Source organism: Perca flavescens, chromosome 9 (assembly GCF_004354835.1).
Source record: "Perca flavescens isolate YP-PL-M2 chromosome 9, PFLA_1.0, whole genome shotgun sequence".
Classification (NCBI taxonomy): Eukaryota; Metazoa; Chordata; class Actinopteri; order Perciformes; family Percidae; genus Perca; species Perca flavescens.
Window position 1 is genome coordinate 27,272,158 of NC_041339.1, and position 13,572 is coordinate 27,285,729.

Below are 13,572 nucleotides of genomic sequence, written 5' to 3' on the forward strand. Positions count from 1 at the left end.
ACGGTTTGATAAAGTAATTATTGGACTTTAACTTATCATTGCACTTACAAAAACAAGCTTAGCTGTCCTCAATTTAGGTCATCCTGTACGTCTCATCTGTGTTTTTTCTTGCATCCACCGTGTGTGTTTGTGTGTGTTTGTGTGCGTGCACCAGTCGCGGGGGGAAGGGAGCAGCAGCCCCGCCCGCTGCAGAGAGCCGGCAGGATTGAAACAGCAGCAGCTTTCAGCGACTTTAAGTGAAAAATCGTTACAGCGTACTTTGATGTGAAAATGTATACAGGTTGGTGGGCCCCTGATTGGTCCGGCCCGTCAGCAACCGCGTGCCCTGCTTACCGATAGTTACGCCTCTGGGTAGGCCTATATGTTCTCTGATTGTCACATTGTGTTTCTGTCTGAACCATCTAAGCCATCACCTTTGAGGGATGTTCAGTGTTCTTGTTCTGTGTGTAGTGTGATGTGATGTTACTTCGAGTTATTGTTTTAGTGCAGTGTGTGACTCCATCAAAGTAGGTTACTGTATCTTTTATATTTATTTATGTAGAAACTGTATACTTCATTTTTAGATTGCATTGTAAAAATCTACATAGTTAAGTTAAGTACATAGTTAAGATGCTAGCTGTTTATGCTCATAACCACATCTCCTTTACTTAGAATATGTGTATGTATGTAGCCTATTTGTGACGCTTTTTATATATTTTGTGTCTATTTTAGTGCAGAAATCTTTAGTAGTAGTTCTTTACTAGCATAAGCTGTCAAAGCGTTCTATTTTACCAAAGAGGAGGATTGCAATGGATGGATGACTTAATTTGTGTTCATAAAATGTTAGTGCCCTCTGTTGGGCTTTAGGATAAACTGCACTGTGATGTTGCTGAGTAGTACTGTAGTTCTTGTCCTAATACAACTTTATTATTTCTTTAATTATAAATAAAAATTTTAAAGGACTACAATTGTCTCCTTCATCCTTGACCTGATGCCCATGGTGGCTGTAAATAAACAAAAACAAAAATTAAGGGATTTGGAACAATAAATGTAATTTATATTACAGGACACAAATCACTGTGATTACTACTTTGGTTTTCACTCATAAACATACACTTACATTTTGTCTTTGGTGTAACACTAGCAGCATCTAAGTTGCATAATATTTCCTTCAGAAGATAACAGCACACAAACAAGAAGCCACAGAGCTCAGGATGACATCACAAAGACTCCTGGTTGATTCACAAAACCAGCTTGGGCCGGGTATCCAGGAATCATCATCGCTGGAGCAGGCTGCATTTGGACATTGACTTGATTTTGCATGACGACGACAGTGGGAGTTTTTTTGCGATGTTTTAACTCACGATGCATCTGACACCAGGCACACGTCCCGCAGCAACAGGCAGCTGCAATGTCCTTACAGAGAGAACCCTGCAGAGAACCAAAGAAAAAGAAAATGTTTTAAATTCAACATTGATTCACTTTCATGTGTGTGAAATCCAGTCTCCATCAGCTTTACATGCATCATACCTTGATACCATATCTGTTTCGCATGGCAGCCCTTAGAGACAGGACGGCAGGAGGCACGCACAGAGGTAACCCACAATATGCAGAAATGGCGGGGGTGCATATATCACAACATGGGAGACAACGGCTCTCTCCAAATCTTTCTGAAACTGTGAGGGCAAGGCAAGGGTAGCACCAGAAACCATAGCAACCTGAAAAACACGGAGATACACCAACAGAGTTGTCTTACTAAAGAAGACCTTTAATCCAAATATATATACCATTTTGTTAAGTTGTGATATTGATTCTTACAAGTCGCCACATCTTCAAAGCAGTCAAAGAGACCACTGCTCCACTCTATCAAGGGTTGTTCTGCCATCGGATGTTGGACTATAGCCACACACAGTGAACAATAACTCAAAATACAGAAATACAGAAATCAGAGCTCAGCAAAAATGCGTATAAACTGGTCAAAAGATTACAGAAAGTTCATATCTTATTGTATGTCTTTTGCCACTAATTCAGTAGATGCCCAAGTCTGGAAATTTCATTCTTGCACCAGTTTGATCTCCTTCAGATGATCTGACTAGACTTTGGAGTAACTTGTTGCAGAACTTGTTCATGAGAAAATGACAAGCGTCTTTGAAATCAAACCTTCCATCTTCTTGATTTCTACCAGTTAGCGTTGGTACGGCCTGTTCAAATATTATTCTAATAGAGTGCTACTTTTCTGTGTATGTGCAGTCAATTAACTGTGTTTTCACTCAGGGAAAATTAATTTGCTATTAGCTATGAGACCTTCACATAAGTCAATCATGTTTTGATTTAATTTGTTTTGACAAACACATTCCCATCTACAGTAGAGCCAATGGAAAAACCAATCTCTTCCCCGTTATTTTAGAGAACCTCTGAAAAAGGTTGTGCACACTGATTTGGCAAAATAAAATGCAACAAAACCCTGGGGCATTGGTTATACAATTCAGACAGTCACAAACAGATAGTTACCATACATTTTTAAAATAATAGTGACTTTAGAATGAATGTAATACACATTTAAGACCATGAACGGCACCAATAGCTTCTAAGTCATAGGAATTACATGATAAACAAAATAATGCTCCAAATTGCAGATAGAAACCAAATCACTTAGATCACATTCTACAGAAAATACAGTGTCTATAGAACAATAAAACACATCTCTTTTTTAACAAGCTATCATTTTCATACAAATCCCTATAGTATGTTTCTAAATCAACGTTATAGTTCAGCAATATGGATCAGGTGTGGATGCTCACATCATCTTAGTTCTATCGTTCTCGGTGGATGGCCGGCCCTTTAAACTATAATGAGAATGTCAATCTACAGGCTACACATAATCCAGGGATATAGACCCTGCCACCCAATACACAATTGCTAATAAATTGGTCCCTAAATAGTTGGTAAACATAGTTAGTAAATATTATCTCTACAAAAATATAAATATAACACTTACTTGTGGTTACAGACACACAAGAACACCAACTAAAACTTCACTTAACGTTAGCAGCTTAAACTTAACAGCCGTTCTCCACAAGCCTGGGCGAATTGACATCTAAGGGTGTGTATGACCTAGCGACTTAAACAGACATGCTATTGTGATTTCCTATTTTGGGTGGGGCTGTGCCGAGTTTTGCATGTCTGCGGCCGATTTACATCCACAACAGCAACAATAGGCAGTAGCCTTCATTGTTGCTTTCATCCATGCCGAAAATGGCATCCGCCTCCACGGGCAGCAAGGACATACAGCCTAAACTGAGTCAAATAAAACATTGACTTTTAATGTTCAAAAATTAGACTTCAGATCGTTTTATCACCACTGATCAACCTGACAAACAAGAATAGCCCATATTGTATAAAAATAGCCTACTCTCACTTTTTTCTTCAGCACCTATACCTTTTTTTTTTTTTACACGTCTGAAACGTTTAGGCAAAGCACCCACATTTGTCTACTACAAATGGCAACGATTGAAATTTCTTCAACTATATCACAGACTTTGTAAGATGATGACAAATACAAGGTGGTCCTTTGTTACAACAACAAAGTTGTAACAAAATGAATAAAAACTAAGGGTACTCAACAACAGTTTTATTTTAAATGAATGGCTTCAACAATAAAATATGTGTGAATATGGAGAGTGTACATATGTGCATACACATGTGTGCATTTGTGTGTGCATGTCTGTACGTGCACATTCATATGGGTGTTTGTGTGTGTAAGTGTGTGTGTATGTGTGTGTGAGTGAGAGCAAATTAACATAAACACATTTACCCCCATTCCACAGAAGGAACAAATGAAATGCATTCTTTATCAGTCACAATGGTGACAAGAAAAATGCATTGTTAATGAGAGTCAAAATGGTGACAAATGAAATTGGTCAGGCCTGGAGTGCATGCCTGGTGGACCCAAAAGCTACATAAAACACACTTGACCCACACTTGATGGTTGTAACACTTTCATAACACGTGTTACAACCTAGCTAGCTGTGTTAGCATGGTGCTTTGAAATTAGCAGAAGGTTGATACACCATTCTTTACTAGAGAAACTACAGTTAGACCTGATATAACTAATACAACATTATCTACAATGGTCGCAGTATACCAAACAAAATATTATCTTTTTATTTTTTTTAACTTTCTTACCTCATAACTAGATGTTCTGCTGTAGCTTCAGGAGAGATAGCAACACAGACTGGAAAACCTCCATGTGGATCATAAAGGAAGCCTGAGGAAACTGAAACTGTTACACAACTCCTATCTTATCCCTGATTCATGGAATTGGTAGTGTTACAACTCACTCCATGTTACAACTGTAGCCGGTCTAGTTTTCAGGGGTGAGATGGCAAGATTGGAAGCGTTTGAAAAGATGTCATATAAACGGTTTGCAAGACTGATCTACATTAGAAAATGTATGATAGGCTACTTTGTAATTCTTGTATTTCTCTACACAACACATTAGTATGTTGACTAAATAAGCAAGGTTACTTCACTGAGATTGTCTCATTTTTAACAAACAAAAACCTTTGGCATCAGAATAATTTGCAAGTCACAATCACATAACACATTTAATGTGTTTTTCAAAAACATTTTTATAGGACAGAATTGTTGTAATTTGTATGTGATTATTGCTGCAGATGAAAAAAAAATATTTAAAATCAAAATAAAAACCTATACATAGTGACACAAGCCTACTTGGGTTTTAAAATTCCTCTGAAAAACACTGTGTAAACTTCATGACACAACGTTATGCTTTAATTATATAGAATGTCTTCAACATATATGTGAACCTAAAGCAGCAACCGACAAGGGCAAGCAGGTTCTCATGCTCTCTTTCAAAAAAAAGAAAAGTTGTGATTTTTCTCCTCCTGATCCATTATCTTGAGACCTTCGCAACAGTAGTTTGCTTCTATTAAGTAAGATAAGTCCTCACTCTTTAAAAAGAGAGAGTAACTGATCAACCAACTTCCACCATAGACAATTGTCATGGTTATTATTATTGTTGCATTATGGGACGGACGTGTACACAGCAGTGGTGGAAGAAGTATTCAGATCATTTACATAAGTAAAAATACTACTATCACACTGTAAAAATAATCAGTTACAAGTAAAAGTCCTGTATTAAAATGTGTTAAAGTAAATGTAAGTACCATCAGGGAAATTGTACTTAAGGTATTAAAAGTAAAACTACTCAGAACAATCCTCACATTTTGGAAACGATCAAAACTGTTCTGTCAACCCAAGTGTTTAATCATCTAATCAGTTCAGCTTTACTTGTAGTCATAAATATTGTTGGGTAGTTTAATTTACAATAAAAAACATCGTATTTTAAAAACTACATGCATTTTGTGTTCAAAAGTCTTAATTTGTAAAGTAACGAGTATCTGAAGCTGTCACATTAATTTAGTAGAGTAAAAAAGTACAATATTTCCCTCTGAAATGTAGTAAAGCAGAAGTAGAAAGTGGCATGAAAAGAAAAGACCTGATTTCTTATTAGCAAAGCTGGGAAAAAAATATGCCTTGTATGAGGAGTGGCACATTATGTATATTCAAATAAACCTTTTCTTTCTTTGTGCTGGGAGGAATCTGGAGCACTGGAAAAAGCTCATGCAAACACGGGGAGAACATGCAAACTCCACGCAGAAAGTAAATATTGGGCACTAAAGCACTAACAATGCTCGCAGAACCAGAATAAAAACAAACAGGGCATCTCCCTTTTTTATATAAATACAGGTGTGGCAAAGCAGTGAGACACTAAGCTCCAAAGAAGAGTTGTAACTATTTAAAGAGAGTGAAAAAGACAGCCCATGATTTTCATGGGTATTTTTTTTGACTCACTGGTAGGACTTTCCTTGGTTGTAGAATAATACATTCCTTTTACATGATGTTTTCATGTGTTGCGTTTGAAATATTTCTATATTGGCACAGTTTTCCAAATCAAAATATTTCGATAACTTCTATATCCTGAAAAAGAGGAATAAGATTCAACATCTAATATAAAATATGACTGGAGACACCTGTCAAGTCTATGTGGTGACCCACCTGTATGTACTTTTGCCGCAGAGAAATTTATTTTTGACATAAAATCAGTGTTTTACTTGTGTCATACCTTGATTCTATATTTCTGTCTAATGGCAATCCTGAAAAACAAGGCTACGAAAGGCACCGCAAACAGAAGTATCCCAGCAATTTCTTTTACAGACTATCAAAGAGATATGTTGTACCTGGATTAGAAAATACACAGTGCAATGATGTAACATATGTAGATCAGTTACATAGCTTGCTAACAATACAGCCATGTAAAATGTTGGCTCTTCCACAAAGAAATATCTGCGTGAATGACCCAACATCATTTTAGGATGGTTTGAGGTGAAATTGCCAGAATGGGACTTTGATAGAATGTTTTCTTTCATCTTGCAGCCATCTTTTTATGTACCTTAAAATGTAAGTGTAGCAAATAAATAAAGATCCATGGATACTGCAAATAACCCCAGCTCTCTCTGTATTTATTTTTGTGTTTAGAGGAAGACATCCCATCATTATGCATTCTGCAGTTGTGACTGAGGTGACTGCGAAGGCCAAAGCATTTCCATACTCAAACCATTTAGACCAAGACCAAAGACTACATGACAAGTGATTCAAAAACTAGTCTTTTATTCATAGCCAAAAACAGAACCTTTCATGAACCTGGCAAAACCTAATGGTGTATACCCCTATCTGCTGGTCAACAGTGGTAGAGCATTGAAATATCCCACTCAAAGAGAGGTAGCGTGACATAATTTAAATATTACTATCCAGCAATAACTACTTGTGGTTTCATTTCTACAGCCACTGTGGAAGAGCCAACAGGGCATCCTTTCCACAGCCATTTCATTAAAGAACTCTTTTTTTCCCCTCTGCCATCAGACTCCTAAACAGCTGATAGGAGTTTGTAACCATGGACATAACTGTTTAACATAACTGTTTAATTTTATTGCCTTATTTAGAACTGCACTACCTCTTTTATTCAGAAATGCACTACCTTAACTTTATTGCTTTTAATTGCTTTTATTGCTCCTTTATTGCTTTTGGCTATTCATTTTTTGTATGATACTGTATTGTATGACATTTAGTGTGGACGGCAAAGTAAAAATTTCATTGTGCAGGGAAACATGCTTTCTGACTGTGCATATGACAATAAACTCTTTGATGAAAAGATTATGAAAACACCCAACCTCTTTTTTTCAATTCAGCAATGCTCTCATTTTACACGGAAACTCAAAGGTTTCTGACATATTTTGCATTGCAAAGCAAGCTTGAACGGAATATCCTTCTGTGCTTTAACACTGTAACTGTAGGCTTCTCTGTATAGCTAACCTTTCTGAAAGTTGTTCCTAAAAAAAAATAAAACATGCAAGTTAATAATAGAAGGATCACAGTTTTAAAAAATACAGTACACCGCTGCTGTTCATTTTTGTCTGTGAAATGCTGTCAAGAAGTTAATTAATTACTGCATGTCTGTTCTGGTTAGGTCATGCACCTGTATGTCTACTAAAGTCACATATTTGCTTCATGTACAGGAGAAAGACCGAGCCATTGGTCTCTTCTTAACCAGCTGTTTAGGCACCACTGTTTCCAGAAGCCTCCTCACTAGGTCCAGTCTGCCTGTCCTGATCAGAGCCCTGGATAACTCTGTGACCTCTGCTGTGTGAGTCCTGTAAAGGCACCTCAGCTCAGACTTCACAATGTCCTCAGGGTACCTCTCCTCAGCTTTTTGCACCCACAGCTCCAGTTGGGTGGTGGCTAGACTTGGGTCAGGGCCTCCCTGCATGAACAGATTCAACAGTGCCTGTAGGAGGCAGCGCAGGGCTGTGGTGTCTGTGCTCCCTGGTCTCTCTAACTCCATGGCACGTTTGAAGCAGTCTGCAGCGTTCTGCTCCTCCCCCTTCAGCAGGAGACAGCGTCCTCTGAGCACGTGGAGGTCCGGCAAGCTATCACCCAGCTCAAACTGTAGGGCATGGGACAGACTCACCATTGCGCTGTTCACTGCTCCCTCATCGACCAAGAGACTCTCCTGGAGTGCATCTACACCCATGTAGTAGTACACCTAAAGGGAAAGACATATATTTAAAAACCCCTATTGCTGTAGAAAATCACTATATATTGCCCATTAGTGGTTTGTGTCGTTACCTGTGCCATCTCCAGGTGAGTCCGCAGACATGGACGAACAGTCAGGACCTTGTCCAAGTCTTTTCTGGCCTCAGTTAGTTTCTGTCGGTCTGGGATTCCACCATGACCATGTTTAGCCTTCTGTAGGTCCCTGGCGTAGAGCATCATATTGATCTAAAAGGAAAACGTCCAGTACCAGTCAAACTTTGCGACGCGCTTTCTCATTCACTTGAATGGGAGTGGCGTGTCCTAACTTTTGACTGGTACTGTACATGATAAACTTGCACTATAGACCTCCCCTTTTATCAAATGTATAGAAATGATCACTTTATGCAATAGTAGTATAAACGTAACTTTTGCCACATAAACTAAATACAAATACAGTGCACAAATAACCATTTATAGTTAACACCAGCGCAGTACGAATATGTGAATGCTGTGCATCTTTCAGACTTTAATAAGAGAAATGAATGCAAATTCTCAAGCATTAAAGGGATTTCAAATGGTAATTGACTGAGTTTTGCCAGCTTGGTTTTGGCACTGACTTGACCGGCTGCAGTACCTTGGCACGGGTGCAGTATGCCTGCCAGTTGAGCTCTGGGTCTGGGAGCACGTTTAGGGCCATGTTGCAGATCCCTGTGGCCATCTCATGTTTGCCCAACAGAAAGAAGACCTTTGACAGGAGGTTCAGGGTAAATGCGTCTTCACTGGCCAGGTTTATGGCCTGAGGACACAAACAGTCATATTGTATGTTATGGTGAAAATATGGAAATATTAATAAATTAAATGAAATCTCTTGACCTTATTATTAAAACAGATCTATTTATGTAAATGTGTGTATTTCCATTTGAAAAAGGTTGTGGGTGGGGATAGACACAATGCAGAGGTTTATTCAAATGGGGTAAAAAGGGTATTTAAAAAAGCTAAGTTTAAAAAAAAAAAATTACCAGTGTAGGTGTGGACTAGGCCTAAATGTGTGAGTTAACTTACAGTTCCATAGCAGGATAGTGGATCAGAGGCTGAGTAGCCACAGTCATGTATAGACATGGGCACAGTGGTGAACTCTTCCTTCCTCTCCAACATGATGCCAACGTAACACCAGGCAAGAGCTGAGGGGAGAGATCCAAATCAGTTTTTTTTTTTACCAGGTTCTACTTAGCTGCACTACTCTAATGCCTCTGAATGTACAACCAAGCATATGTATTCATAGAGAAACAATGAATATAGAAACATATTTACCTTTGTGTTGTGGTTTCTCAGATTCTAGTGTTTCTTTGAGAAGCTTCAGTCCCTTATTGTAGTGATAGAGTCTGGAGTATTCAGAGTCCTCTTTGGTCTTTACTATTTGATCCAGTCTGCACGGAGAAAATGACTTAATACACATTACACATCAAGTGGTGTAGTGGTTATTTTATTTTTATTTTTTTTTTATTTTATTTTCTGTTATGTTATCGTGTGATAATGTTGTTTGGTACCTTATATAGATGGTTGCCATTTTAAAAGACCAGCTTCGTTTTTCCTCTAGTGGTAGCTGAAAAACAACAAATATGCTTTACTAATAGTCATAAATGACATTTGTTGTTCAGGAATACATATTTACAGTGGGGGAAATAAGTATTTGACCCCTTGCTGATTTTGCAGGTTTGCCCACTTACAAAGAATGCAAAAATCTACAATTTTAATCATATGTACATTCTAACAGTGAAAGACAGAATCCCAAAGAAAATTCCAGAAAATCACATCATATGAATTTATTAAAATTGATAACCATCTGATGAGGAAAAACAAGTATTTGACCCCCTGGACAAACAGCAAGTATTCTGGCTCCTACAAGCCAGTTAGTCTTTCTTTAAGACACAGCCCCAATCCGAACCAATTATCTACATCAAATATACCTGCCTCACCTCGTTACCTGTATAAAAGACACCTGTGAACACCCAAACAACCAGCATCCAACATCACTACCATGGGCAAGACCAAAGAGCTTTCTACGGACATCAGGGACAAGATTGTTGATCTGCACAAGGCTGGGATGGGCTACAAGAGAATCGGAAAGCAACTTGAGAGAAAAGATCAACTGTCGGTGCAGTTATCAGGAAATGGAAGAAGCACCACACAACCGCCAACCTCCCTCGGTCTGGGCCTCCATACAAGATCTTGCCTCGTGGGGTGTCCCTGATCATGCGAACGGTGGGGAATCATCCCAAAACCACAAGGGGGGAACTGATGAATCAACTGAAGGCAGCTGGGACCACAGTTACAAAAGAAACGGTTGGTAACACACTACGCCGTCATGGATTGAAATCCTGCAGCGCACGCAAGGTCCCCCTGCTCAAGAAGAAACATGTACAGGCCCGCATGAAGTTCGCCATTCACCACCTGGACGACTCAGAAGAGGCCTGGAAGAAGGTGATGTGGTCAGATGAGACCAAAATAGAACTTTTTGGCCTCAACTCAACTCGTCGTGTTTGGAGGGCAAAGAACACCGAGTACAACCCAAAGAACACCATCCCCACCGTCAAGCATGGTGGTGGCAACATCATGCTTTGGGGGTGCTTTTCAGCCAAGGGGACGGGACAACTCCATCGTATTGAGGGGAGGATGGACGGGGCCATGTATCGTGGAATTCTGGACCGACATCTCCTTCCCTCACTGAGAGAGCTGAAGATGGGTCGAGGATGGGTGTTTCAGCACGACAACGACCCTAAGCACACGGCCAAAGCAACAAAAGAGTGGCTGAAGAAGAAGCACATCAAGGTTATGGAGTGGCCTAGCCAGTCTCCAGACCTGAATCCGATTGAAAATCTTTGGAGGGAGCTTAAAATTCGAGTTGCCAGGCGACAACCTCGGAACCTGAATGATTTGGAGGCTGTCTGCAGGGAGGAGTGGGCCAACATCCCTGCCGAAATGTGCACAAACCTTGTCACCAACTATAAAAACCGTTTGACATCTGTGCTGGCCAATAATGGCTTTTCTACAAAATATTAACATGCTGTTTGTCCAGGGGGTCAAATACTTGTTTTTCCTCATCAGATGGTTATCAATTTTAATAAATTCATATGATGTGATTTTCTGGAATTTTCTTTGGGATTCTGTCTTTCACTGTTAGAATGTACATATGATTAAAATTGTAGATTTTTGCATTCTTTGTAAGTGGGCAAACCTGCAAAATCAGCAAGGGGTCAAATACTTATTTCCCCCACTGTAAGTCTTCAGGTACATGTCCTGTGTAGCATTGTTTAGTTAGTTTTTATATCCATGTCATTGTGAGCTAAGTTTGATATTCATTCATAAATCTTCTGAGCATCTAGCTATGCGGTGTGGATTCCAAATGCATGTCACTATATTAAATTAAAGAAAATGAAATGTACATTTAGGGGCTACTCTAACACGTTTTCTTAGATAAGGGGGCCTTTGCATTCTTACTTGAGAAAATTTGACTTTTCGACCATACCTGACTAAGACTACAATATCATATTTGTTTACACAAGCCTACTGCACATACATAGTGACTCATTAAAGACTGGTGTATGGTTCTGGGTGAATATTCCACCATAGTTTATTTCTAATTCTTACCTCTGTACCACTGTGCCGTCATTGTGTTTTATTTAAGGATTACCAACACTGCATGGATGAAATACCAACCAATGAAATGCTGGAAGGTTATGTGTCATTGTTTCAATGCTCCTCCTTACATTTACAATTCACATGTTAATCCTAAAATAAAATAAAAAAACATTTACAGATTTATTTAGAGTATTACTGTATGTATCTCACCAGCTGACCCCCATAGTCCAGGGCTCTGTTGTATAGTGTCAATGCTGCCGTCAGTCTGTCTCTCAGGTCGTCCTCACTGTCCAGCTCCACATCGTAGGGATAAACGTAAGCCTGCTCAGCCAGGCAGCGGGCCGCCAGGATCCTGGTCTCTTCCTGTGAGGCCTCTCCACCGTCTGAGCCCATAAGGTAGGAAACTTTCTCCACACACTCGCCTGCATCAAGCTCTCTCCCCAGCTTGTCGTACACGTAGCCCAGGTTGGCCCAGGCATTGAGGTTCCCAGGGTCTTCTTTACAGATGCTTCTGAAAGGCCAAGAGACAGAGAGATGGTATGTTTGTTATGCAGCTTCCTGCGTTCGTGGCCCAGCCATTCAAAATCTGTCAACTAGTGTGTAAGATTACTGTGAGCTTATGGTCTTGATTTTTGTTTTTTTACTATAGTTGGCAGAAGGTCAGGCTGTGCTTTTGTGCTGCCTTTTCCACTGCTGTGAAGGTCCCCCATGTGGTGGTTATTGGTCAGCTCACAGAGTTTAAGTACTGTATATATATTGTCACATTTCAACCGGTGTGGTGTTTCAATTGTAAAGAATGCTACGACATTTTAAAAACACATTACTAGTCGAGATCTCTTGCTAAATGAATATTTGAAATATTCTGCCTTTATAAATTAATAAATGACAGTGTATCCTCACCTGAATATTTCTTCAGCTGTGTCCAAGTGTTCCAGGTGAAAAGCCAGCAGACCCAGCAGATTTCGAACGGCGTACTGTAGATATCCAGCTTCAGCCTCTAGCTCGCCTCGCAGGCTCTCTTGTTTTAGGTAAGTGTCCCTGAGTCTCAGCTTCGTAGGCCCAACAGGATCACAGTTAAGGTTGAGGTCCAGGTGGAAGTGGCCAGGGATGTAGTCCATGTCCTCCATGAGAGATTCAATGTCCTCTTTGCTGTCTGCCTCCATGGCCTTCTGCTCCTTCTCTCCACCTGCTGTTTAAAAAAGACAATAAATACAATAAGAAATACTGCTTTCATATATTTTATATTACCTACGATTCTGCGCAAGAAAATACCTTGTCCTCCTCAGCTTACAGTTCAATCTATTATCCAGCAACAGATTTCACCCACACACTCTTGACACCCAGGTGCAAACAGGTCTAACAGGTTAGGCTTGGGAGTGACTATAGGGAGTGGAACAGCTAGTGTAAGGGCAAAATAGTGTATAATGGATACATATGGATACATATTCTACCCACATTTTTTAACTCCCTTTTTTGATTCTCAGCCATAAATTCTCCAAAAAGAGATTGTATCACATGGTTTGCTCTTTGTCACCTTTTTCTTATTTGGGTCTTCAACAAAAGCACCAACTGCCATTCCTTGAAGTCCATTCTGACAGTATGATATTATTTTTTATTATTATTATTTGCTTTATTTCAGACACGTAAAAAATGGTCCATATTACAAAGACAAAAATACACACATAAAAAACAATACATTTATCTCCTGGATAGGCTCATAAGCCAAAAATGTATGTCTTGTAAAAAAAAAATGGTTTTGAAGTCTTGTTTGGGAGAATGATTCAGTTAGTCTCTGTCCCTACCTGTGTCAGCTGTTGGCAACAGAAGAATGTGAACCAT

General features: G+C 39.4%; 2 protein-coding genes across 2 annotated transcripts; both read right to left on the bottom strand.

Annotated features, from left to right (window-relative positions):
• Positions 1-1,188: 1,188 nt before the first annotated feature.
• LOC114560963 (cornifelin homolog A-like) lies at positions 1,189-4,250 on the bottom strand. Its single transcript, XM_028586595.1, has 4 exons — positions 4,165-4,250; positions 1,798-1,875; positions 1,510-1,697; positions 1,189-1,410 (listed from the first exon to the last, which is right to left on the bottom strand). Exons 2-4 carry the CDS (start codon positions 1,862-1,864, stop codon positions 1,189-1,191), a joined length of 477 nt encoding a protein of 158 aa, XP_028442396.1. The 5' UTR covers positions 1,865-1,875; positions 4,165-4,250.
• Positions 4,251-7,567: 3,317 nt separating this feature from the next.
• On the bottom strand, positions 7,568-13,572 carry ttc22 (tetratricopeptide repeat domain 22). Its single transcript, XM_028586596.1, has 9 exons — positions 13,536-13,572; positions 12,634-12,919; positions 11,944-12,244; positions 9,642-9,697; positions 9,406-9,521; positions 9,157-9,275; positions 8,729-8,890; positions 8,188-8,340; positions 7,568-8,104 (listed from the first exon to the last, which is right to left on the bottom strand). The coding sequence occupies exons 1-9, from the start codon at positions 13,570-13,572 to the stop codon at positions 7,568-7,570; spliced, it is 1,767 nt and encodes a 588-aa protein (XP_028442397.1).